At 42.7% G+C, this 27,068-nt stretch overlaps 1 protein-coding gene across 3 annotated transcripts in view; it reads left to right on the forward strand.

Moving 5' to 3' along the window:
* The window catches only part of Sntg2 (syntrophin gamma 2), a 199,415-nt gene extending 182,592 nt beyond the window's left edge, over positions 1 to 16,823 (forward strand). For 2 of the 3 annotated variants that reach the window (XM_052745735.1, XM_052745734.1), the window contains exons 16-17: positions 3,022 to 3,132; positions 16,553 to 16,823. In XM_052745735.1, the coding sequence (XP_052601695.1) occupies positions 3,022 to 3,132; positions 16,553 to 16,684 (243 nt within the window). In that variant the 3' untranslated portion in view covers positions 16,685 to 16,823. Of the gene's footprint in view, positions 1 to 3,021; positions 3,133 to 12,548; positions 14,782 to 16,552 lie in introns of those variants that run through there. The other variant, XM_052745733.1, reaches the window with a different exon arrangement.
* The last annotated feature ends 10,245 nt before the right edge of the window (positions 16,824 to 27,068 follow it).

Raw genomic sequence — 27,068 nt, forward strand, 5'->3', positions numbered from 1 at the left:
TCCTCTGGCTTCCACATGCACAAGTACACACATGCATATACCAGCATAGACACATGTACCTACACACACACACACACACACACACACACACACACACACACACACACACACTGTGCTAGAATTCTGGATAACTGCTCCTGCTTTAGTGGATATCCACAGTCATCTCTCATACACTAATTGTTAAATTGTGTCATCCCTACTTTTACCAGAGAGAGACAAACAGGTGTCTCCAAGCAACAATCCATTCGTATTAGCTATCTATTTCATTAACATAAGGAATAATTAGGAAGGGCAGGAAACATGCTTGGACCTGGATACTAAGTGAGAAGACCATAGTCTAGCACACATTTGTTCATTTCTAGAAGGACATTTCAAAATCATCAAAGTGAGAATAATCCAAAACACCATTCTCGATATATGGCCATAGCCCTAGACCTGATGTATCTATGGGCTAGCTGGCGTTAGGACACTGGTCATCACAGCTTTCTTTTGCTCTATGGCTTGACACTAACTGACATTCTGGTCTTGTCATGGTACATGGAAGCAGGAGAAGAGCTGGAAGTGAAGAGGTGAAGCAGAGACTGAGTTCCTGACACACATGTGTGGAATAAAGATCAGCCAGATACCCAAAGCCGATAAGGAGAGCTGCCTTCACCAGCTATTGTGAACAGTCTGAACACCCAGCCTTGTCTCTAGTGGGATTACAGCAGCAACACAGAGCCTAGGACTCCAGGGTTTGTGTCACTCAGATTTCCAGCAACACCCAGGCTCTTTTCCCTCTCTGAAAGAAGCCACACTTGGGAATTTTCTGCCACTCAGGATCAGAGGAGGCAAATATTTCTGGTGCCATTAACTGGAGAACTCCTGGAATGGTGGAATTCTGTTTTTCTTGCCTCAGGGATGTTCCTCGATCACAGCAGCAATACTCCAGTTTGCTCAGTGCAGATCTCCTGTTTGCTCAATGCTGTGCTGGTGCCGATGAAGCCTGATCCCCAGGCTGGAGGTTGAGTTAAGACTGGAGGAAGTAGAGGCACAGAGAGACCAAATTCAAAAGAAAAAGGACACTGTCTGGTAGAAGGGAAGATATGGAGGTCACTCTGCTAGAAACAAAACATCACCATTCCAGTATCATGGCCCCTGTGGATGCCATCAGGCACCCTAAAGAGAGTATTGGTGTCACTTTCCACCTGCAATGCCTTAAAACCCGAAGTAGTTTTGAAGGGTGAGAAGTGGCTGTCAGCAAAACTGTCAATGATGAAAACAAAAAGGGAAGGTCTTGTGTTTAATATATGTATGCCATGTAACTGGAGACCTGTGCTTCAGTTGCTAAAACCACACAAAGATGCCTTCCAGCTCCGTGATTCAGAGTTGAGTGTTGAGATGCCCTTCAGCCTTTATTACTCCAGTGGGAAACCCAATGCCCTTTCATATTCATCTCCTGATGTTTTTAACTAAAGAGAGCACTGTTATTGCCATGCTCTCCAAGCAGCCAATCTGGGCTCTGAGTTCCCAGCTTGCATACCCAGACCTGTGTACGGAGGTTCAGTCACATATTGAGAAGGGCTCAGAGTATAGAAATGAAGTAGCTCACTTAGACCACAGGCAGAAATAACACTCACAGCTTTCAGAAATAGTTTTCTTTGAAAAAAAATTACATTTTAAGTTCGTGAGAGAAAGCATGAGAAATTTGAAACAAATGATTCTTAGTCATTAAAGACAACTAGCTATGTAAGTGTCAACCATCCAAGGGTGCTTAAGGCATTGCCATGCTTAGGACATGAGTCAAAAAAGAAAAAAGGAGAATAGGCCTATTTACTACCCGATTCACCATGTATTCACATTCCAAACCAGGAGAAGCAGAAAAGCACCATTGTCTTACATCACCCATGAACAAGGGCTGCATGATAAAATTGACAGTCTTGTGCAGTGACTGGGGTGAGATTTCTCAAGTTCTCAATCTGAACAGACTCTGGTAATTTTTCTCTGAAAACACCTATGTACCTGGATCTACCAGAACTCTCAGCCTCAGCACCAAGAAAAGGCAAGGATGGAATGAGTGGTTCCCAGGATACTGTGGATTCCAGCTGCCTTGAAATATAGAAGGAGCATGGGCTTTCGAGACTTTTCCATTGATCCATGTCCTCAATTCAGTATGAAACATATCATGAGGAATGGAATCGTGAGGCTAGCGTGGACAGTGTGGCACACAGCTTGCCATCTGGAGGGACAAAAGCATCTTGAGACTTTCCATCCCCCTCCTCCTTGTCCAGCTGACAATGAAAATGCTTTGTTGGTCATTTAGAAATCAATGTTTCTTTATTCATTACTTAGAAATCAGTGTTTGCAATAAAATCCTGACCTGCAGGATGCTAAATGCTAATTCCCATTGGTATTTTACTAGGAAGATAAGGATTGTGTTTTCATGTTTTGTGAGGCAGGTTCTCCCTGTGGAGCCCTTGCTGGTTATGTGAACCAGTCTACCTTCAGACTTGTGGTTATCCTCCTGTGTCAGCCTTCTGAGAGCTGAGATGACATTTTGCCTCTGAAGCATCTCAGCAAGTGCTAAGCAAACTTGAAGCAGTAGTGTAAGGCCATGCTGCTCATGTTGTCCTGTTGGTTCTCGGGAACCTGAGGCTGAATGACAGTGTGTAGCCATGGTGGGATGATATAGCCAGGATCCAAGCTTTCTATGTTAACTGCACTGTGGCAGGTATCCTACTGGATAAGAGGCCTGCCTTCAGTAGACTTTATAGTTCTGCAAGCGAAGAAGGAAGCAACGGTCTTAGAAAACTTCCAGGGTAAGTACAGGAAGACCAGGAGGATAAAAGCAGGGTGAAGACTAGAGAGGCCAGTGTGTGACCCTGAGCTGGCTGGGCATGGGGATCAGCCTCTACACATTGAGGGTGGACATGTCATAACAAATGGCATTTACCCTGATAGGTGCTTTGATTTATTAGATATTAATTAAATGATGATAAAGTAAATGCTTATGAATCACTCATTTATTTCATTTCTCTGCAGAACGTGCTCTGGAGATTCAAGTTCTCCCAGCTTAAGGGATCTTCAGATGATGGGAAAACTAAAGTAAAGCTGCTGTTTCAGAATCCGGATACCAAACAGATCGAAACGAAGGTAAAGCTTGCATATCCTGCACCCACAGACATATAAGGAGAGGGGTCAGCTGGTAAAAACATAGCATGAGAAGGAGACAAGTTCATCCCAAAGCTGGAAATCAACTTAACAAACCCAGGGCTGATGATTTTTCGCGGAGAGTTTGTGTCCTGAAATTGTGACAGATGAAACAAAGTACTTAATTCTATCAAAATCCACACACTGCTTAGTAAATAGTAGCAGGAAATCAATACTTTAAAATGCTGTAGAAGCCGAAATCTAATAGAAGAGTTTTGCAAACTGCATTGTCTGATGGAATGTCTATAGTAGTGAATGTAAGAAAAGTCCCCTGTGCCTTTCAAAAGCACCACACTGAGGTATCTTCTTGTAATTAATAGGTAGACTTCCTTCATGTTTTTACATAAATATATCATCAACAAACTAGCTTTAATACAGACTACAGTCAAATGAAAATATAAATTTAGCACATTGAAAGACTTGTGTGTGGAACACACACACACTGTTTAGAATGTCACCTCTTCCCTTGCATTTCTTTCTTAGGAAATTAACCTGAGCAACACAACCCACCTGATATTGTTATATGTGAAGGTTTAGGGTCTATTTTTATCTTTTCCTTGTCTCACTCCACAAAAGAGTGTTTCAGAACTGCTTTCTAAGTAGAAGAGAGATTGTGCAGAATTGCTTGGCTCTTCTATGTGGAGAATTGGCCAAGGTCAGTGGGATATGCACATACTGGGCAGGCTGTGGACAGTTCAAGATTACAGCCCTGAAGGATAGTAGGAAGCTATGGGTTTCTGAGATGGGACATTCAGGCTCTGGGTTCCTGAGTGTGGGCAGGCGAGCTGTGAAGTCCTGAGGTGAGGGCAAACTATGGAGGTTTGTGGTGATAAGCTTCAGGGAATGTACTGTGGAACCTTGAGTTTGGGGGAAAAGCTGCGGAGCCTTGAGCTGGAGGAAGGGTGTGAAGCTCTGGAAATGGGCCAGCTGTAAAGCCCCGGGTTGGGATAGGCTGTGGGCTTCTGTGGTGAGCTGGAAGTGGGGAGATGAGACTCTTGGCACACTAGGCTGGCTGGAGAGGTTGCATCCTGGCACTCTACTGTGAGTTCAGTCCTGTGGTCTGAGTGGAAATTACTGAGTGGGGAGAGTCGAGCAGAGAGTGACTTGTATCACTTTCATGTCAAGATTTCTTCTTCCCCCTGGTCTGTTCATTGATGGGGCACCCATGGCAGGGTCCTGTCACTGTCACATCTTCAGCCTAGGAGTCACAGTGCCCTGAGGACTTAGGTCCAGAGTATGCTTGAGACACTGTTGTTGCCTAGAACACCAGCTGAAAGAGCAGCACATGCTTGCCTGGCATCTGAGATGCCCCTCAGCAAGTGGTACTGTGGGATTTAAAGGTATAATTTCTTATCTTTCAGCCATCAGTCAGTCAACTGTAGGTCGGCTGTGTTGATAAAGGAGTGAATGCATCAGTATGAGATGAGTGTGAATGGGTGTGTAGTGATTTGAAATGAATGTTAACCTCTTTGTGACCCTTAGTTTGGATTATGTGGGTTTCCATCCTAGTTGTTAGAAAAGAAAAAGATCTAAAATTTACAGAGGCCATAGAGATGAATACTGGATGAATAATGCTGAAAATTAAACACTCTGTGAGGATATTTTTAGGAAAAGAATGAGAAATCGTACATACATACATACATACATACATACATACATAGCAATGTTTGGAAGGTGTGTGAATATATCTCAACAAATTCAAACATACGTACTTGCAGCCCAACCCTGAGGCTTCATAGAGCTCAGACTACCTGGGCTTCTCTTGGGACACAAGCAGGGAATAGGCAGAAAAAGGCTGAGGCTTTAACTGAAGTGAAGCAAGAACCAAGGGTACCACCTGGGCTTTGGAGGCTTCTGCAGGTGCAGCCCAGAGCTTACTATGACAAGGGAAAGAAACATGGATGGTTCCTCACATAACCCTGCTCATCTCAGAAATAATGGTCCCAGCTACATCTGCTGTAGCTTATGTGAAACGGGGAAAGAGTTAGACCTCTAGGTGTTCTTGGAGTTAGAATAAAGCCTCAATCTCTCTCTCTCTCTCTCTCTCTCTCTCTCTCTCTCTCTCTCTCTCTCTCATGTGTGGTTCATGTATGCATGTGTTCACGCGGGTGTGTGCACACGTGCATGCAGGTGTACATATATGTCTGTGTACTGTGTGTAGAGGCCAGAGGTTGATGTTTGATATCTGGCTCAGTTGTCTCTCTCTGCCTTATTTTTTGGGACAAGGACTTTCTCTAGACTGGAGCTCACTAAGCCAGCTAGGCTGGCAGGCAGTAAGCTCTGAGAATCCACCTGTCTCTGCTCTCCCAGTGCTAGGTAGCTTTGTGCGGTTGCTGAGTATCTTAATTCGGGTCTTCATGCTTGTGTGGCAAACACTTTACCAACAGAGCATCTCCCCCACTTCTGAAATCTTCGTCAGTGAAAGACTGATGAGACGCGTGACGTACAGTGAGATTATGAGGAGACACAGTATGGGACAGCGGTGGAAGAACAGTCCCCAACCCCACCCCTACCTCCCGCTGTGATGTCCCCGCCCCCAGCCTTGTGTCTGAGTTTGAGTTTCTCAGGGCAGGTTTAGATAGGTTATTTCTACAGCATGAGGTCCACTGAACGTAGTTTACTAATGTGTTTTAAATTAATATGTTAACACTGAAAAAGAAACTGAGTGCAGGAAATGCTATCGAATGTTGGGTGTGGTGGCACACACCTGCAGTCTCAGCAATTTGGAGTTGGAGATAGGAGGATAACAGGTTGAAAGTCCTCCTTGGTTACATAACAAATTCAAGGGCACCCTGGAATACATGAGACCCTGGCTCAAGGAAGAGAGAGAGTGGGGGAGAAGGAGAGAAAAGGAAGAGGGGAAGAGAAAGGGAGGTATTACCAAAATATACTCAGAGTTTTTCAAGTTTCTCAGGAGAAAATACTTCCCATGATTAAAAGGAAACACTTTCACCACTGCAGGTGATGCACTCATCTTACTCCTAATATTCCCGTCTGTATCCATGTAACAAAACACAGTCTAATGAAGAATAATTTTGTCTTTGAGAGAAACAATAGCGCATAATTTTCACCCTCCAAGAGCAATCTGTGTATCATCAGGAAGCCAGAGAAGCCTATCAGATGCTGAGAGAAGGACTGAGTGTGGATAACTGTGAGCTAAGAGCAGCAGGCAGCAAACTGCTGTTCAGTCTCCCCACAGAGTCCAATGCCAGGCATGCTTTGCTGATGCTGCTGAGTTAGTTACACTGAAAAACTACTTCAGAAAATCAGAAGGAGCAAAGAAGAATGGACAACCTAACCCAACCTAATCATTACACAGATTGTAACACTGAGCAGGAATCAGGGAGAGATGAATTCTGTCTGCATCAGGAAGAGTAGAGACCTCTGTAGAGGTCTCAGAGTAGAAACTCTGAGATTCAATGCCTCTCAGGTGCAGTGCCCAGTCCCAAATGTTCCTCAGAGTCATTTGAGAGTCTGCTTCCACACAAGCTTGTTCACACAACTTAACCAACCCACAATAGCAGGTGGCTTACTTTACCTTTGTTTGGTTTTGAGTGTGCCTGTCTGTCATGGAATTAAAGTTACTGTGTCCTATCTGTTCATGGAATTAGAATTACAGTATTAACAGAAACACATAGCTCAATGTTGTGGGGTGTTTACCTACCAACCCCACAGCTCCCCAGAGTTTTCTTGAGTGTGAGCAGCAGGAAATATTAGATAGAAGGATTTATATTGCGGAGATAAACAGATAGAAAGTAAAGGATAGCCTTGAGAGGGCCTGGAACCTTTTCCAATGAGCCCCGACTGTCCCTGCCCCAGGGTATTTATAGAGACGCCAAGGGGTGGAGCAAAAGATCTCCCCCCAGCACAGTCAAGTGCAGACCATCTGAGAGACCTGCACTCAGGCCCATGGTCCTAGTCATTCTCTCTATGTGGACCTGCTGAGTAAAGCCACAAGGAACCTGAAAACGAGCTCCCACACAATGTAATCTCTAAGCAAGTGTACAACTCCTCTTCCATCAGGAAAACACTGGAAATGGTGACTTGACAATAAGTTTACCCCATCTGGGATATCACTGGGCTGAGATTTCTAAGGCACTCTGGCAGCTCAGATCCTAAGCTAACTGAACGAGTTGGCCCTGCAGTGAGGCAAGCAGTTATGGGCCTGTTCCCTGAAACAATCTATGAATGCAGAAAGGAAGAAAAAGGGCCCGAAGTGGAAAAAAATCAGCATAATTAGACACTGGAGAGAGGGCCCTGAGATGCTATTCCAGAGTGAGGCACCAGAGGACACCAGGTGGACGCCAGCATGGAGCTGAGTTTGAGAACAGGTCGATTCATAGTCCTGGGAGCTTCAAGTCCTAGGTCCAGCCATATCTTGCTTCTGGTGTCTGAGGCTTTCTTGTTCACAAATACCACCTTCTCTGTGTCCTCACTTAGTGGAAGGAGTTTTTAAACAAGAACAAAACTCTCATCATGTGGGCCCCACCCATATGGCCCCACCCATATGGCCCCACCATCTCCAGAACCTTCTTCTATCACTAAGCATGGAATCTCCCCTGAGAGGACTGTTTTCTTCTGCTTGTCTTCCATACTCAGCAGTGCGTGTCCAGGTAGCATTCTCATCACCATGCCTGATAGGTAAGGGTGACCAAGAGACAAACTGATGATGGCCAATTGGAGGCTACAAGGCTTCTTTTGGTCTAGGAAAACAGGAACCATGACACTCAGAGCTAGTTGACATCCTGCTGAAAATGAGGCCTGGAACCAAGGGCCAGTGTGCATGAAAACATGCACATGCCCAATTCTTGATATGGACATCATTTTCCAGGGCAGAAGTCTATACCTGTGGGCAGGCATGGAATGTGCTCTTAACCATCACTATCAGTTAAACTCAGTACAACACACATGCAGTGTGCTTCAGGGTTAGCTCACCCCAACCTTTGGAAATGATTCTTTTAAAAGAATGAGCTATGAGAGTTTTGGAGGTAATAATAAATCATACGTGTCTGTTTAAAATTTAATTTTTAATTAAAATTTAAAGATTTTATTAGTGACAAGGAAAAGCTACCCAGTTAGATGATCAGAAAGCCCTGAGTGGTTCCTTAGTCACATTCTTATGCCCCAGGGTCCCTTCTAGAGTACAGATACCACTCTCTGGGTACCCGTTAGGTTTTTGGGAAAGGCAGAGAACCCCCACGCCCCTGAAAGTGAATGTAGGCTGAAACATCACAGAGATGAGGCTCTACCTGGAAAGAGGTGCTATCTAGAAAGCTAATTGAGTTCCTGGGAGCTTTATTAAAGGATTTATCTCCACATACAAAGAGTACTCTGTCCCCACAGCCAAACAACACATGTGTGTTGGACACCCTGAAGCGTGGCTGGCCTAGCTGCACCTGCACATGTGTGCCGTAGACTCGATTTCTCTGTATCCAAGGAAACTGCCTAGATTATACCTTCTACTCCCTGTCCATTTTATTAACCATTTTTCTTCTAATTATAGTTCATTAAATAACAGATTTTACAAGCAGGGACAGCTGGACCTAATTTCCATCTATGTTGTGGAATGCCAGTGTGCTCTCATTATTCACTGGCCCTGGAGATGAGTAAAGGCTGAAGATTTAGGTTCAAAGAAACATCATTCGTGTTAATGATAGAATGAAAAGTCGATCTGAGCACTGTGCTTTTAAAAAGGGAAACAGAAGCACAAGTGTTGGTATGCCCCCAGAAGAGGGAGATGGAGGTTATCATCTTGCTGTCCTCACTAGAACAGGAAGGAAAGACAGGAGGCTATACTGGCAGCCTTGCAGAGACTAATGATTAGCCAAGTGGCAAAGTATATACTGATGTGAGTCAGTGCCAGTCAGTTTTGTGCATTTGTAAATTATTTGTACACCAGAATAGCTGAAGATCTCTTTCCAGTGCATCACTATCAATATTTTACCCTCTGGCATTAAATTAAAAATGAGAGAAATTTTATACTGTCCTTCAAGATATTGACCTTGGTTGAATAAAATGTGCAGGAGTTATTTATCTTCGTCAGAACTTGGAAATTTCTAAATAAAATATTTACCAGCACAGGAAAAAAAAGTGAAACCATAGGCACTCTTCATCCCAAGCTTTCTTGCTGTCAGTGTGTGCATGAGTTACTCTGGAGCCATGGCAAATTGAAAAAACTGAATTAATTAAAACAGCTTTGCCAAAAGTTGTTCGTCTTAAAATATGTGGAAACAGCAAAAGTGACAGAGTCAGGGTCATTTGCAGAAGTCATTTTTTTCTTAACATCCTGCCAAAGTCAATAAAATGCATTAATTTGTAATTCTGTTATTTACTGAAAGAGGAAGAATAAGAATGTGAACCAGAGGTGTAGGCAAAAGTTTTCCTGTGTCTCACACAGTCCTGCAGCTGCTCAGTCCCAAGTAAACACAAAGAGCCTTATATGAATTACAATCTGTATGGCCTATGGCTCAGGCTTCTTACTAGCTAGCTCTTTCATCTTAAATTAACCCATTTCTATTCATCTATATGTTGCCACGTGGCCATGGTGTTACTGGTCTGCTGGCATCTTGTTGCTCCTTGGGCGGCAGGCTGGCATCTCTCTCATCCCACCTTTCTCTTTCCTGTATCTCTTGCCATAGGCCAAAGCAGCTTATTTATTAACCAATGGGAACAACATATATTCACAGTATACACAAAGACATCCCACTGCACAGAGGTGCTGGAGAGATCGCTTGGTGGTTAAAAGCACATACTGCTCTTGTAGAAGACCCAAGTTCAATTTATAGGACCCTTGCCCTGAAATTTGTAGTGTTTATAACTTAACTCTAGGGGATCTGATTCCCTGTTTAGACCTCCACAAGTATCTGTAGTCACATGTATATACCCCAGCATAAACATACAACCATACACATAATTAAAAATAAAAATAAATCCTTCTTTTAAAAAAGGATGTGAACCAGAAAAAGTCTAGAAGATTTCACCACCTAACACACACCACAGCCTGGAGACAGATTACAGAACCAACTCTGAAGGTGACAGCAAATGTTTTTGTTTGTTTGTTTGTTTTGAAAAGCATATATACCTTCAAATCCTGACAAATGAACACTGTGGTAGATTGAATAAGTATGACACCTATGCCCATATAATTGAATGCTTAGTCACCAAGGATTGAACTACTTGAAAGGATTAGAAGGATTAAGTGGTATGGCCTTGTTGGAGTAGGTGTGGCTTTGTTGGAGGAAGTCTGTCACTGGGGTTTTGAGGTTTCAAAAACCCATGCCAGGCCTAGTCTCTTTCTGCCTGTAGATTAGGATGTAAAGTTCTCAGGTACTTCTCCAGTACTGTGCATGCTGCCATGCTCCCTGCCATGATGATAATGGACTAAGCCTTTGAAACTGTAAGAAAGCCTCTAATTAAATACCTTCTTTTATAAGATCTCCCATGGCCGTGATGTCCCTTCACAGCAATAGAATACCAACAGGGACAAACAGGAGCTTGGCAGAAGAGATGACAGGGTCTCCATTTCCAGGGGCAGCGTTTTTAAACATCCCCCACCCAGTGGCTACCAAAAGCCCCAAATAGTACCTATTTCGAGTTGAGTCTGAAATGTTCCCTGCATGTGTTTGAATTCTTGGTCCCCACCTGGATGTAGAAACTTTAGTACTGAGGTCTAGCTAGCAGACTTGAGTTGTTTGGGGTAGAACTTAAAGGTTATCTATCTGCTTCTGGTTCTGGCTGAGATCTCTGTTTCCTGATCTTTCAAGATGTAAGGAGCCACCACAGCTCCACACACTCCCGCCACCATGAGCAGCCCCCGCCTACCATGATGAACTGCAATCTCCTGAAATCTTGAACCAAAGTAAAATTCCTCCCTGGAGTTCCCTCTATCAGAGACCTTGCCACAATGACTAAAAAGTTACTAATTTAGTACTGAAATCTGTGCATCTGTGTTTTCTCCAGCATACGCCATACAAGTACTCCTATACAAGTTTATGATAAACAAATTTTTTTGTTTAAGGGAAGTACTTTATGGTTTCTAATTGTCACATTTGAATTGCCAATATCACTAGTCTTCTACTTTAGAGTCACCATTAAGTAAAATAATGGTCATGGTGGTGCCAAGACAGTTGATCTAATAACAGATGGCTTCTAAATGACTAGCAGCAGGCAGTGTAGGCAGTGTGTAGACAGTGGACAGAAGGATGTCTCACATCCTGGGTAAGATGGAGGAGACAGTGTATGATTCCATCAAGCTGCATAGATTAGTGGGCAACTTAAAAACCTACAAATTGTTGACTTCTGAAAATTTCCAGTCTTTATGTTACAGTGAACCACATGTAGCTAAGACCCAGACAGTAAAACCACAGTCTACTCCAGCTGATGCAATTAAATTCCAAATAAAATTAGAAGAGGAGCCTCCTTTGAGGAGAGCAGTATATTCTTACACTCCACTAGTCCCTCCAGCTCCTTGAGTTGGATCAGTGTATTGAGTTGATCTCCCCTTCTCCTGCACACATCCTCCCCTCCCTCCCTCCCTTCTCCTCCACTGTCTCTATCTCTCTGTCTCTGTCTGTCTCTCTGTCTTTGTCTGTGTCTCTCTGTCTCTCTCTGTCTCTGTCTCTCTCTCTCTGTCTCTCTCTTCCACTGGTTGCTTCACCATTCCTGGAGAGCACACCTCTCTCTGTCTTTGTCTGTGTCTCTGTCTCTCTCTGTGTCTCTCTCTGTCTCTGTCTCTGTCTCTCTCTCTCTCTCTCTGTCTGTCTGTCTCTCTCTTCCACTGGTTGCTTCACCATTCCTGGAGAGCATACCTCTCTCTGGTGCTTTTGGGGAGTCTCTCATCTGGGTTGTACCAAAGAACACCAATCCTGCATATATCTGCCCTCTCTCAAAACTGGCATTGGCTTCCTTTCTAGTCTAACTCATGCCCTCTTTTCTCATGGACTCTTGTCCTCTTCTGATGAGAATTCCTATCCCTAGGCCTTCCCTTCTGTCTCATACTGGACAAGTGTCCTTGCCCCACAGACATGATTCTGTCTCTCTCCTATACACCCTCCACCCATAGCTCCCTGTACTTCCTAAAGGGCTGTCCTCTGTGCTATGAGCTTAGAGATCTCCCAGAACCTACCCAGCATGTTTTCTCCATGACAGTACCCATACACAGACCCATAGCTACCACCTGCTTTTTGCTTTTGGTCCTTGGTTCCTGCCCTTTTCTGTAATGCCTCCATCCCTACCCCTGCCAAATTCAGAATTGTTTGTTCAATTGATTGATACACATGGGAAGGTACCATCAAAATCACCTCCTCTATTCCTTGGCCTCTTTACTATGAGTCACTGGCCCTGTTCCCTGTTCCTCCTAGATGACGGCATCTGGCTTGTGAGTGTCACTTCAACAGCACTACCCAGTCCTCAAGGTATGCCCAGGACAAAGACAGCCAGAGAGGAAGGAGGTTGGGTAAAGCTGAGATTCTGCACTTGAGAGAATCTCAGGAATCCTGGTGATTCAGGGTTTCTCAGGGTAACTCTCATTCTCAGATAGCTTGCAACATGGTGACACTGTAGTACCAAGTTCCTAAAACTCTAACAGGGGGATCGGGGAAGCCCTGTGAAGCTTCTTGGATTCCTGACTTCAAGTAACATTTCTGCAACTAATTGGCCTTGTCACTTTGGAAGATTGCTTTGAAAGTCCATTTCCTCTTTTGGAAACTGAAAGTGGTAGCCTCTGACTTTTGTCTTAGTTTATGTGGTAGTTTTGAGGCTGAGGAAATGTTATTAATTATGTTGATAAATAAATAATATCCATCTCACATTGATGGACTCCAGTAACTGTCCCCTGTTCTCAGCCACCTCAGTCACACTGGGATGCTAAGGATGGTGTGGTATCAGTTTCACTGACCGGGAAACTACCTCCAAGGTACACAGTCTCCAGGCTGCCCAGCTCAGCCATGCACTGTATTTGATCAGAACCACACCAGATTCATGGAGTAAATTTTCAGAAAATTTTCTATAATTTAAAGACAATCATGGCAGAACAATTGACAGCAGAGCAAGTAACAAATGTCAGGAATATTGGGAGCAGTTGACAATGTCCCACTGCCTGACTGCAGGGCCAGTAAATGGAGGAGCCAGAGTCTGAATTGCAAGGTGATATCTATGTGTCAGGGATATGAACCATCAACTCAGCTCCAGACTGGGCTGGCACAGGTAAACAGGCACAGGTCTTCAGGACTTCTTTCCAGATTGGTGCACTTCACCTCAGAGACTGAAAAATACTGACAATAAGCTATGATTAAGCATAGAAGTACCTTTTCTAACAGTATAATACATCACATCCCACCAAGAATCAGAAAGTTTTTATCCTAACCTGGGCTTCTCATGGCTCCATTGCACTGGTGGGTAGTGCTCATCTGGAAGCCCACTTTCTTAAAATGTCAAATATGTTTGAAAAGTACATATGACACTCCTGGAGAAGACAGCCTAGCTGATGTGGTGAAGGGGCAGCAACAGTCTACAGTTACAAACACTATCTGGCTTTTCCTGCTTTTCCTAAAACTAGTTTTGAAAAGAATTATCTTTATTAAATAAACCTCAGGCCTGTCAGACGAATTTGGAGGAGGTTGCTCTGTCCCTGCTGTATGTCTTTCTAGTCAATTATAGATTCTCTTTCTCAGCAAGTAGAAGGTGGCAACACACCACCACCTGTGACACATGTTTGAGGGGTCAGCAGGGAGTGGCAGTCACAGAAAGGCACTGGGATCACCATGAATGTCCTGTTCAAGAGAGACCAAACATGGCTTTGGTCAACAACACCTGCATAGCTGCAATTCAGAGTGGCCCTGCTGACAGAGTCTGCTTGGGATCTAGGCAGAGCAGCAGGTGTCATGACTTGGCCCTTGGTTGAACCAAAGATGTTCTGTGAAATGTTCAGATGCTATATTTGGACCAAGACTGACTCCTGCTCCAGAGACTTACACTTGATTCCTGGATGGGAATGCTCTTGGCTGAGATTTTGCATGGAGCAACTCTCTTGTGATAGTCTTTTCAAAAATTTTTGATGTGGCTTCAATTTACCATGCCAGGAAATACCAAGTCTGCTTTGGGATCTGTGCCTCAATGTCATGTGGCCATCTGGCTGCTTCTTCTTCCAGTGTGTCATGCTGTTATTGAGTAAATTGTAGGAATTTGTAAAGTAATTTTCAGTTCCCATACATAAAGCACAGCTGCTGAAATGCACATGATGTGGACTTTGTGGCTTTATTCTTCTACTCGTCCCCTTGAGAAGGAGATTACTACCAAGAGCATGCACAGATTGAAGTAGAGTTTTGTTAAGCTTGCAGGAATCTTATGTTTGTTCTAGAATATTACTTGGTCTTCTTCTCTTCTGGAGAAAAATCATACCTAATAAAAAAAATCCTGACTACCACCTCATGGTATGCCGAAAACAAGTGGATGGGTTGACACTGGGATAAGGAGCTAGGTAACTCATGGATCCTACAAACAGCTAGGATGGGGCCACCTGTGTAGCAAGTACAGAGCTTCACTATGAAACCCCTTTAGCAATATAAAGAGAACCCAAAGCATCTAGAGTATCTTGTTCATTACTCAGACAAAAAAAAAAAAAAAGAAAGAAATCATGCAGGTAAAATCAAAGTTAAGCTTCACCTGCATGCAAAGGAGAATCTTACATTGGCAGAATGAAAAGAGAGCCCTTTAGTCACAAGCATAAGGAGGTGGAGGACAGCTTCCAAGTACAAGGGACCCCATCCCCGTGTCTTTTCTGTCTCTGGCCAGGTATGACTCCATGGGACTCATTTTCCAGCTGGCTCGTTTTCTCCATGTACCAGCAGCACAAATTCTTAGTCATTCCAAAGTGAAATCTCCAGTCCCCTTTCTCAGTCACCCTCCCATGGTACTCTGGTTGGTTCAAGGTCCTGAGCGCCAGGACAGGAGCAGTTTCTGAAAGGAATGGACAAGATCACAAGAGAGGCATTTGGGTGGAGTCTTTTGTAAAGGAAGGTAGAGGCTGGTTTTGAAATATGGAATCCTTGCTTTTAAGAAGAGAAATGCCTTAGTAAAACTATCAGGGGTTCATGTGGGGGGGGGGAGCTTCAGCACCTGTGGATAGCTCCATCCCTCCCTTACGGAGGGAGACTGACTTCCCATCCCAGAGGTCCTGCCTAGCCAGGCTTCAAGGAGCACAACTGGGGAACTGACAAGCCTTAGTGGGCTGTCCTCCTGAAAATGATGAAGCTTTTTCTGTGGTATTGTCTAGGCAGTTTGTAATATCATAGAATTTTGCTGAAATTGAATAAATAGAATGTCAATAATTAAGTCACCTTAAGGGAATTGTGATGTTCTTTACCACATTGGAACAACACAGAGGAGGAAAAAAAAAATAAAAACACCAATGACGCACTCAGAACATCTCTTCTGACTGTTGGATGGATTTGTATCCCAAGACATGAAGATTGATTTTCCCAATAACAGCATGACATTTGAAGACTGTTAAACTTCTGTTTAGCCTACAAAGCTCATTGCTGGTTTGGGCTGGGGACTTCATGTGGAGAAGTATGTAAGGAAAGGAATAATCCCAGAGACTAGCAGGATGGCGCTGAGGCTGGAGACTTGCATTTGATCCCAGAAACCATGGTAGAAGAGAGTTGGCTCTGTAAACCTTTCCTCTGATCTCCATGAGTGTTTGAGAGCGTCAAGGTGGAGAAGTAAGGACCCAGGAATTTAAGGTATTTTTCATATGCTCTGTGGTGGTGAAGCCCACAATCTCCTAAAGAATCCTGTTCTGGAGCATCATTTCTTTCTTTTGTTGGCATGACAACTGGATGAGGAGGAACCAAGGTCTCCCCCTATGTGTGCTGCTCACACAGAAGGGTTCTGGTTGTCCTTCCAAAAATGCCCTTTACAAGCCACACATGGGAGAGTGTACACTTGGAACCAGGGTAAGCAAACAGCTAGCTCCACTGCCATGGGACCCTCATCTAAATGTCACTGTTAGCCCTGGCATTTCCAGCTTATGGTGAAGGCATAAATCATAACTGTGATCTTCAGGTCTACCTAAGACTGAGCACAAACTAAGGAAGAATGCCACATAAAAGGATTGCATGTTACCCTGTATGGAATCAAGGAAACATATCCTGCATTGCCAGAGTATCAATACAAACGACAGTATATCCATCTTTATAGATATATGTTCATTGTGCCATGCTGCCTTTATTTTAACGCTACCGGTTTCAATGTGTATTTGTATTTATTTGAGGAAAAGTCTTGGAGTATACAAAGAGCTGAGTTTGCGAAAAGTTGCCACAGTGCATCTTCCTAGTGACCACAGTCCTGTTTCATTTCCCCTCAGGAGCTGGAGTTCCAGGACTTGACGGCAGTCCTCCATTGTATCCACTCTTTCATTGCTGCCAAGGTGGCTTCCTTGGACCCTGTGTTCATGGACAGCCAGAGTATGACAAGAAGATACACGTGCAACAGCTAAAATGAGTCTGGAGAGTGCTACAAGCAATTAAATTATTTTCTTAAGAAACAAATATTTCCTGCACAATGTTGCAACTTTGTGTGGTTTTATAATGAGCCTATAGTTGTGATACCAATAAAGACATCACTAGTTTCACAGATGGGTCAGACTGTTGAATCTGACAGTGGGGTACAGATCTGACCGGGCACAGTGGTGGTGGGAACTCAGGGTCCTCTGAAACCATCCCATCCCAGCCTGTCTCAAACAGACAGTGATGCAACACCACAGTCTACTGCTTGCATTCGTGAAATCCAAATTTTATTTTTGCAAAGAAACTGGTAGGAGAGTAGGAAGCTGCGCCACTTACTCTTTCTTAGAAGGAAGGGGCTTCCCACAGGCATGTTGGTAACTCTCCCTTTGTCACAGGTGGGACAGGCATTTGGGTTGAGAAATTAATGGGGGGATGAGGGAATTTTAATTATTTAGTTTTATATTAAATGCTTACATGTTTGTTATGTAATTGAATTATATGTCATTTAAATGTGAAATTCTATTTTTTCCTAATCAATCAAATACAGCACATGCTTTGGTTTCCTTGTCTTTCATATTGTTTATAACTTCAAATCTGGGACTTTTCTATTTTCTTATTAAAAAAAGTTTAATGGAATTCTTGAGTTTCCTTTCAGAAATTCAGGCTGTGGTTAGGAAAAGGTGTGACTGTGCTCTTATTTCTCAAGGCTTGTAGAAAAGGGTGAACATAAACCATCAGACTGAAGAGCACAGAAGCCTAAGGAAACACCTGGGCCCTGTGGGAAGCAGAGAAACATTGCTGGGGTCTAGCTATCCTTCAGACCTTGAAGCAGCAAAGGTTTTGGCAATCAGCCACAGACCCCTGACTGCCATCCACCCATGTTTATCTGATATCTGAGAGGAAGGAAATAGTTTTAGCATATCAAATATAGTATGTGTTTCTCTTGTTGAAATTACAGCCTCCTCACCCAGTGTATATCCATCATGTATATAGACTATGTGTTGTACATGGCACCCCTCTGAACACTAAGTTTTCTCTCAGGTTATGGGAGCGGAGTGGTCCTCCCATTCTACCCTACAAATTGTATCCATGGAGGACCAGACAGCATTGTCTATATGGAGGTTGATTCTCATGTTTCTACTCAAACTTCTGTTAGTAGGAATGTCTGTAGCAATAAGAGTTAAGAGTTCTGTGAACATTCACTCAGGAAAAAGAATGATAAATTCCTTCTCTCCAAATCATCTTTTGGGACATAGTCTCAAAATTTAACAGATTTTTCTTTATTAAAAAAAAAAGAAAGCCAGCTGGGCGGTGGTGGCACATGCCTTTAATCCCAGCACTCGGGAGGCAGAGCCAGATGGATCTCTGTGAGTTCCAGGCCAGCCTGGTCTACAGAGCAAGATCCAGGACAGGCACCAAAACTACATGGAGAAACCCTGTCTCGAAAAACAAAAAAACAAAAACAAAGAAAGCCAAACCCACTCAAAATTGGAAGGTATTCTGGACTAGAGTTTAGGAAATGGGGAATTTTTTCATTTTGTTTTTATGAAAAATCTCTGACCTACTCTGGTGATGGGATGGCCAAACACCCTAATTGTGGTGCTAGAAACCTCATCCAACTACTGAGGGATCTGGATGCAGAGATCCATGACTAGGCCCTGGGTGGATCTCTGGGAGTCCAATTAACGAAAATGAGGAGGGTTTATATGAGCGAGAATTGTTGAGACCAAGGTTGGATAAAGCACAGGGACAAATAGCCAAATGAATGGAAACACATGAACTATGAACCAATGGCTGAGGGGTCCACACTGGATCAGGCCCTCCGAATGGGTGAGACAGTTGATTGGCTTGATCTGTTTGGGAGGCATCCAGGCAGTGGGACCAGATCTTGTGCTCATTGCATGAGTTGGCTGTTTGAAACCTGGGACCTATGCAGGATTGTTTGCCTCGGCCTGGGAGGAGGGGACTAGACCTACCTGGACTGAGTCTACCAGGTTGACCTCAGTCTGTGGGGAAGGCTTTGCCCTGGAGGAGATGGGAATGGGGGGGGGGGGGGCGTTGGGGGGAAGGTGAGGGGGACGGGAGGGGGGAGAACAAGGGAATCCGTGACTGATATGTAGAACTGAATTGTATTGCAAAATAAATTAAAAAAAAAAAAAAAAAAAAATAGTATCAGCCAGGCGGTGGTGGTGCACACCTTTAATCCCAACACTCGGGAGGCAGAGGCAGGTGGATCTCTGTGAGTTCGAGGCCAGCCTGGTCTACAGAGCAAGATCCAGGAAAGGCGAGAAGCTACACAGAGAAACCCTGTCTCGAAAAACCTAAAAAAAAATTAAAAAATAAAAAAAGTATCACTCAAAAAAAAAAAAAAAAAAAAACAAAAATGGACCAGAGAAGGTCACAGCATTTCCCCCAGAAGATTATACCCTAAAGTGTATTTTTACATTTATATGAACACATAGCTCTTTCTGAAAGATGCACATTTTCAAAACAACCAGATGCTCACTGCCTTCTGCACACTATTCAGGTGCCAAGTATTGCACCCTGGAATGGCCACCGGCACATTTTAAGCCTGGGTTCCTACAGGTGTCAAATTGTTCACCATTCTCAGAACAAGATACCTCCAGGATCTTAGTATCTGCTTCTTCTCAGCCCTTCACAGTGGGAATTGGGTCAGAAATTGTTTTATTTTTATTTGGATTATATAGTTAATCTTAAGATCACCTCAGTTCTATATTTCTATTAGAAAATGACAGAAATCACTGTGATCTCTGATTAGAGGCCATTTGTGGTCTCCCACTGAGTCCTTGAAGCTCACAGCTCATTTAGATGCAGGTAAAATTAGTCTTGGGCTCTTGCTGCCAGGGTAAAGACACTGAGGCTTATGAGTATGGTGGTATTTTATTTGTACTGAAATGTGATTTTAATTGTATGTTAATAAATAAAGTTGCCCAGGGGTCAGAGCTATTAGAGCCATAGCAAAAGCTGGGCGGTGGTGGTACATACCTTTAATCCCAGTACTTGGTAGGCAGAGTTAGGTAGATCTCTGTGTGTTCAAGGATACAGCCAACAGATAGTGACAAGGTAGTCATGTGGTTGGTTTTACAACCAATGAGAAGGCAGAACAGAAAGTCTATATAAAGACAAACAGACAGGAAGTAAGTGTCTTTCGGAGAGGTCTCTTGGCTGAAGAGGCTAGCTGCAGCAGGCGGGTAAGGCTCTTAGCTCTGACTCTTGGCTTTCTTCTTTGCATTGGTTCTGTATTTCTTATTTAATAAGACGGTTGGTTACAACTACATATGAGGTTCTTCATGAGACTGGCAATGGGGCAAGCCCAGCCTCCCTGGTGCTCATCACATCCCACCCAGTGTTTGTAGTCCTACCAAATAAACTGTAGACTCTAAAATGATAGCGGCGATTATCTTATAAACATGATCATTTATGCATATTATGTCTCATTTAAATAGTAAGAACAGAAAGCTTTCTATTAATGAAATGTGAGTAATGGTGAAGAATCTCATTTTGAAAATTATTTTAATCCAAGTTATCAACCCTCATTTCATTTACAATTCAAATATGGGCAGAAGATTATTCCAAGTAGATAATTCCCACCATTAGTAGCATTTCTTGATAATTGTTGATCTTGATATTTTATTCACAGCCTTTCTGAGGAAGACTAGGAATGCCAATGACCCTAAAAGGCAAAGAAGTGAGGTTACAAGTATTTCATTGTGTGTGTCATGGGGAGTGGCACCCAACCCATCTAGGTGTCTTGCCTTCAGAGTGGGCTTATGTGGTTCATGCACAATACCTTGGATTTTAACAAAGTGAAGCTAACAGATGTGAATGAACTCTGTCATAGAGGGAGGAAAAACACTTAAGAACCTCATCTCTTTTAGAAAAAAAAGGCCAGTTGAGACACAATTTCAGCTTAACACTATGGTCTCAAGCCAAGGGGTAAAAATAGGTTTCAATAAGCATTAACTAGATTTGAAAAGAGAGAAATATATTAATTTCATGGCATGTTCTGATAACTAACACTTGGCGTATCAGGGTTAAATTTTAGTAAGAATGATATACATAACAAATAGTTTTGAACACTGGGAATTTTGCAGGGCAGTAAGGGATACTCAGGATGGAACCCAGAGCTTTGTTCATTCTAGGAAAGCACTCTGCAATTGAACATATCTTCAGCTCTCTTTTTGCATTTTATGTTGAGGCAAGCCTTACTAAATTTCCCAGGCTGGCCTTGAACTCACTCTGCAGTCCTAGTGGGCTGCATTTGCCCTGCCTCAACCTCTCAAATAGCTGATATTACAGGCCTGCATGATCAGACTTGACTTAGAGACAGATTTTAAAGATCCACATGAGTTTACTCTCATTTTGTGATCTGAATTTTAGTGACCTCTGAGTTCATTCTGGTATCTCCACAGCATTTGTTTACAGAAAATAAAAGGAAAAATCATCTTGAGAATATCGGCAGGTCACTCAGAATCTCCTTCAGTATTGCTTTGAATTTCTTTTTGAGTATGTGACTCAATCAACTAATACCTTTTAATAAGCCTTGAGTTCTCATCTTTACCTTGACATATTGTTTCAGTAATTAGGATTCATTTGTTTCTTCCAAGTGCCTTGGCTCTGCATGTACTTCTCTTCACTCCATACTTCTCCATGGGATTGTTTTGGTGTACATGAAATTTTTTAGCCTGTTTGTAGCTTGGAAAGTTTTTTTCTTTCTCCTTCAACTATGGCAGATAGTTTTAGTTGTTACAGTAGCCTAAGTTGGCAGGCATGGTCTTTTTGGACTTGGAGTACTACAGGCTCTCCTGGATTTCAGAGTTTCTATTAAGAAATCAGCTATTCTGGTGGGGTTTTCTTTACATGTGACTTGCTGGGTTTTTTTGTTTGTTTGTTTGTTTTCTTTTGCAGCTTTCAATATACTTTGTTATGTATACTTAGCATTTTAACTATGATATAACTTGGGGAGTTTCTTTCATGGTCTTGTCTATTGGATGCTCTGTGAGTTTCTTGTATCTATGTGGGTATGTCTTTCCTAAATTTGGGTAAGATCTGGTCTATGCCATTGTCCTCAGATTTTTGTTGCTTTTCTATGCGTATAATTCAAAAGTTTGTTTTTTTTTCTTTCATGGTGTCCCACAGCTCCTGAATGTTTCTTTTCTATATTTTTCATACTTCCTGCTTATGTGGTCTAATTCCAATACTTTGCCTTTGAGACCTGATATTCTGTCTTCTATTGGATCCACTCGCATGAGTTTCTAATTGGGTTATTGGATTTTTCAATTCTATCTTCATTTCAACTTGAGTTCTCTTCAATGTTTCTCTTTATTGAATTCAGTTTTCTACTCCCAGATTGCTTTTATCATTTCATTCAAGCTTATGGCTGTGTTTTCTTGGGTATCATTCAGGCACTCTTTGAATTCATTCTCTATAAGTTCATTAAGTTGTTTGTGTTTTCTTTAAACTCCTTAAATCTTTGATGAAATTTATGATTGTTCTTTTAATATTTGTGTACTCTGATTCTTCTAGGTAATTTTCATTGAAGTACACTTTTATAGGACTGATAGTTTGAGGGGAAGTCATATGGTTTTGACCTTTCACACTGCTGTATTTTTTAAATGAGACCTGAGCATGTGGAGTTTTTGGTTAGTTGTGTTCTGTTGTGAACACAGCAGACTGGATTGTCACACATGATATGTATCCTGGCCCAAACTTGAAGCTTTGGAAGGCACAGCTTCTGAGTGGACTGAAGCACTGTGTGTGGTACCTGGGCTCTACTTGAGGACTGGGGTATGCATAGAAGCCTTAGGATTAGGACGATGAGCTCACCAGGCTTGGTCTGGGCTGACCTGGAAGATGAATATGACAAAGGGCTTATCAGGGCAAAGTCTAGCAGACAGAATGTGTAGGTTGGAGACAGGATATGTATCTTGTCCCAAGCCTGGAGACTGGGAGTGCACAGGTATAAGTGGGGCTTCTTAGGCTGGACTGGAACACTGGGTATAAGACCAGGGCTCCATCCTGTGGAAAACTCTTTAATCATGATTGATGTAGAGTGTGACTGGACCGGAACACTGGGTATAAGATCAGGGCTCCATCCTGTGGCAAACTCTTTAATCATGATTGATGTAGAGTGCCTGTGCCTATTATTGTTGTAGAAGCCTTTTCTCTCCTCAGAAAGGAAGATTGTGTTTGAAAACTCTTAAATAGGAGCTGGAGAGATAGCTCACTGGTTAAGAACACTTGTTACTTTTTCAGAGGATGAGAAGTCAGTTCCCAGTACCCAACTGCCTGTTAAGTGCAGTTCCAGAGAGCCAACACCCTCTTCTGACCCTCATGCACATATGTATGTGTGCTAACACAGGCACACAGAAACACACACACACACACAGAGAGAGAGAGAGAGAGAGAGAGAGAGAGAGAGAGAGAGAGAGAGAGAGCGCAAAAATAAATTCCTTTTTAAAGAAATTCTTCAATACACCTGATTTTATGGGAACTTGGTGTGTCCATCTGTCACAGCCTCCCCCTCCTACTGCCACTGGTTATGTTTAGGACCTGGGGGCAAGATAGCCTTGAAAAAAGACAATAGACCCCATTTCCCAGAGCACTTCCAATCTGTCTGCAACTAAGTCCAGGTACTTCTCTCTGGATCATGGAGGAAACATTTGTCCCCAGTCAACAAAGACTGGAAACAGAGATGGACAAAACAAATGAAACTTTTTGGAATCATATCCTGAGGAAGCTCTGAGGAATCATTTCTGCACCATTGCTGCCAACCTTTGTGGACATCAAAACCCAGCTTCAACATTCCAATCTGGACTGAAGATCAGTTGCTCTCTAGAATCTCCATCCTTTGGGATCAGATTAGGGATGTTGGAGCACCAGGCTCATGAAACTCATGGACTGAGTGGCTAAGGCTTTCTCAGCCTTTCCAGCATGCAGACTGTCATTATTGACCTACCCAACCCTTGTGTAAGTCAAGCTAATAAATCCCCTTTGTAATATGTACTCGCTCTATCATTTCTGTCCCTCTAGAGAACCCTGACTAACCCAGCAGTGAAGACATCTAACAGAAAAACTGCATCTCTTGACAGAACAGCATCAGCATCGTTCTAAAAGCTGAAGAAACTTAAATGGTTCTGCAAGTGAGTGGAAAGCCAAATTCATATCTCTACATTTAAAAATAAATCTCCCAACAGCTTTGGCAGTATGACAGCAGTATTAAAAGAACAGTGCATGGGGAGGCAGTGGAGACAGCTTTAGTGAACACTTGACTTTTAAAAGAACTATTTTATATTTGGAAGTGGCAAAATAGATTCCACAGGATTTGGCTGGGTGAAGGATGGATATTTTACTGGTTCCTAACTCTTATATTTTCACCAGAGTAACAGCTAGGAAATTTAAACAACATGTATTTACCACCATGAAAAATGTTTCTCTTGTGATAAACTGTTCATTTAAAGCTGAGATTCAGAGAAAATGCAAGACTTGGCATACACAGCCAAGAGGGAAGACACCCCCCTTTCAGGTAGATTTGTGGCTGTTCTTCAGCTCAACCTTCAGATCCAGCAGGGAGGAGAGTGCACGCACAAGCAGGTTTCCTTTGCAGGTTGTTTTTTGGGAAGATTTATACGTTCTACCAGAATCCTGGGGCAGGAGGAAAGGGGTTAGTGACTTTTGCCTAGCCATGACCAAAATGCTAGATGTAAACATCATAAAAGCAGGTCATTACTTTGACTCACAGTCTCAAAAGGTTTTAGTCTAGGATAGCTTAGACTATGCATTTGGGTATAACATCATGGCAGTGGGAAGGTGTGACAGAGGAGCTTCTCCACCTCAAGGTAGCCAGCAAGCAGCTTAGAGTTTCTGTTGCGTTGCCTTCCCCACCATGATGAACTATACAGTGAGCTAAAATAAATGCATTCTCCCATAAGATGCTATAGTCAGGGTAATTTATCACAGCAACAGGAAAAGAAACCAAGAGCCATCAAAGGTTGCACTTCCCCCAGATCAGTGTGTCTGGAAAGCAGTGCAGGTATGGGGCTGTAGAGTGGTGCCCTTGTTTAAGCACAGTCACTAAGAAAATAATGAATTCCTCTGGATGTGTCCCCATTGACTGCAAACTTAGGACACACAGAACTTGTGTGGCTGTCTCTACTATTTTAAATTGGTCGGTGTTTTTAGTGTGAAGGGACTAGCAAACATCAGTAAAAGTGCAGCCCTGGGACAGATCTGCTTTTATCGGCTGTTTCTGTGAATCCCTTCCCTAGATGCCCAGCTACATTCTTTCATCTCTGAATCTCCCAGATGCCTCTGCATTATAGTGGAACCAGGAAAATTTGACTAACACTGAACCTCAAAGATCTATGAGCACGTGTACTATCCATTGATTTTCAAGTGTAGACTTCATCTTCCATTTACAAAAGGTTTCCAGGGCAGCTGGAATGCAGACCATTGATGGGGAATCAGAGATAATGACATCTAACCCCACCTATGGTGCACAGTACACTCAGGTTTGCAGAAGGGATAGGTACTTGGCCAAAAGAAAATAATGCTAGTGCCCAGGATACCTCAGAGAACAGTATCAAACTTCACAGAGAGGGTGCACCCAGCCAAGTCAGGGAGGGCAGACAAGAGCAAAGGTCTTGAGAGGGACAATAAACACAGGACTGCAATGGCTGCCCCTTGCTGGGATCCTAAAGCCAAAATGTCAGTGGAAGCCACAGGGGTTAGCAGGAGATGGGGAGCCAGGGTCTAGGTGCCCTGCGTCTGGGTATGGTCTCATCACTTGTCCTCCTCTCGCACCCATCAATCCTTTTCACATGTGTCCACTTTCCAGTCCAAGCATCCCAGGTTGCAAAAATAACTCTCTTACTGACTCCTTGACTCTGCTGTTCATTTCTACCACTACTGAGTGATGACTCCCCTGGAATTTCCTTAAAAATGTCCATCTGCTGAGGACTCTTCCTATTGATATGTTTATCACTCTGCTAATATTCTTCTGCCTGAAATACTGAACCTTGAAAATAATTTATTACATTAAGCAGCTTGTGACTTTGTCCATAAGAAGATTTTGACCTTGTTAGATATTCATTATTGTATTAAACTTGGAGAAATATTTTCTCCTGGCTCCTTAAAAAATAAATTTTGAAACAGGCATGGTGGTGCCTAGTAATTTCAGCCCTTAAGATGTTGAAGCAGGAGGAACACCAATTTGAAGCCAGCCTTGGCCATTTAGTGAGACCCTGTCTTAAGAAATGAAAAAGACTTCTACCTCAATTGTTTGTGGATTTCATAGACATTAGTGCTAACACAATAGACGTTGATTTCTTTTTAGGAACATGTGTCATCTGTCTTCTTATTTCATTCTGCTTTGACAAGTACTCAGCAAAAAAATCCAAATAAAAAAGAAAGGAAATCTGTTCCTTATATTATCTAATAACATAAAAAAAATAGTTTTCCCAATGAAAACCTCATTTATCTCATTTCCTTAGAATAGCTGTATGACTTGGCCATAGGAAGCATTATCAGGCTTGTTATCACATAACACAGTGTTGTATCATCATTATGAGTTGAAACATTTAGTACAAATCAAGTTCTTAATGTCTAGTTCAAAGAATTGAAAAGTACACATAAATAACAGGGTAATAAAGAGATTGTATTCAAAGGCAAAATGAAAGTAGAGGAGATTCACTGCAATAGAGCTGTGGGCCCTGAGTGAGATTTACTCAAGCACTCTAGATTACTTCATAGGGCTTCTTTCCATGGGACCTGGAGGAACTGGTTATTAGAAGCAGGAGCACTGATGTTTTCTGTTTTGATTGACAGGCTACATAAGACTTTCTTCTCTGTTCATAGTCTTTCCCAAGATGCATCTGATTTTAATAATGTGCGTGGCTAATCATACATAGGCATGAGATGGTAAATAGGGGATTTCCCCTCCCCTAAAAGTTCATTTTAGGACACAGTTTGCTTTACTGTGCACATACCACAAACCATTCTAGGCTTCGATGTTAGCTCCAGGATGTAGTCCAGCATATGTTCGGCAAATAAATAAAAATGTGTGTAGGGGGGGTTCTAGTGCGATGCTAGGATGGTGCTAGGGAGTAGTGACCAGTTGCTTTGTTTGGACTGGTGTGTGTGTGTGTGTGTGTGTGTGTGTGTGTGTGTGTGTGTGTGTGTAGGGATCCAAGGTTGCTAAGCTATCCTTGTAAACCACCTAGTTCAAAATTAACATGTCATAAAATTTATACTTGAACATAAGAATCTATTGTTAATTCTATACACAAAGCAATTAAATTCTCAAAGAGTTTACCGGGGTAGGTTTTTTTTTTCCCCAGACTAAACCATGTCTCA

The sequence above is a fragment of the Peromyscus californicus genome, unplaced genomic scaffold (assembly GCF_007827085.1).
Source record: "Peromyscus californicus insignis strain IS unplaced genomic scaffold, ASM782708v3 Scaffold_1__1_contigs__length_55948999, whole genome shotgun sequence".
Lineage (NCBI taxonomy): Eukaryota > Metazoa > Chordata > Mammalia > Rodentia > Cricetidae > Peromyscus > Peromyscus californicus.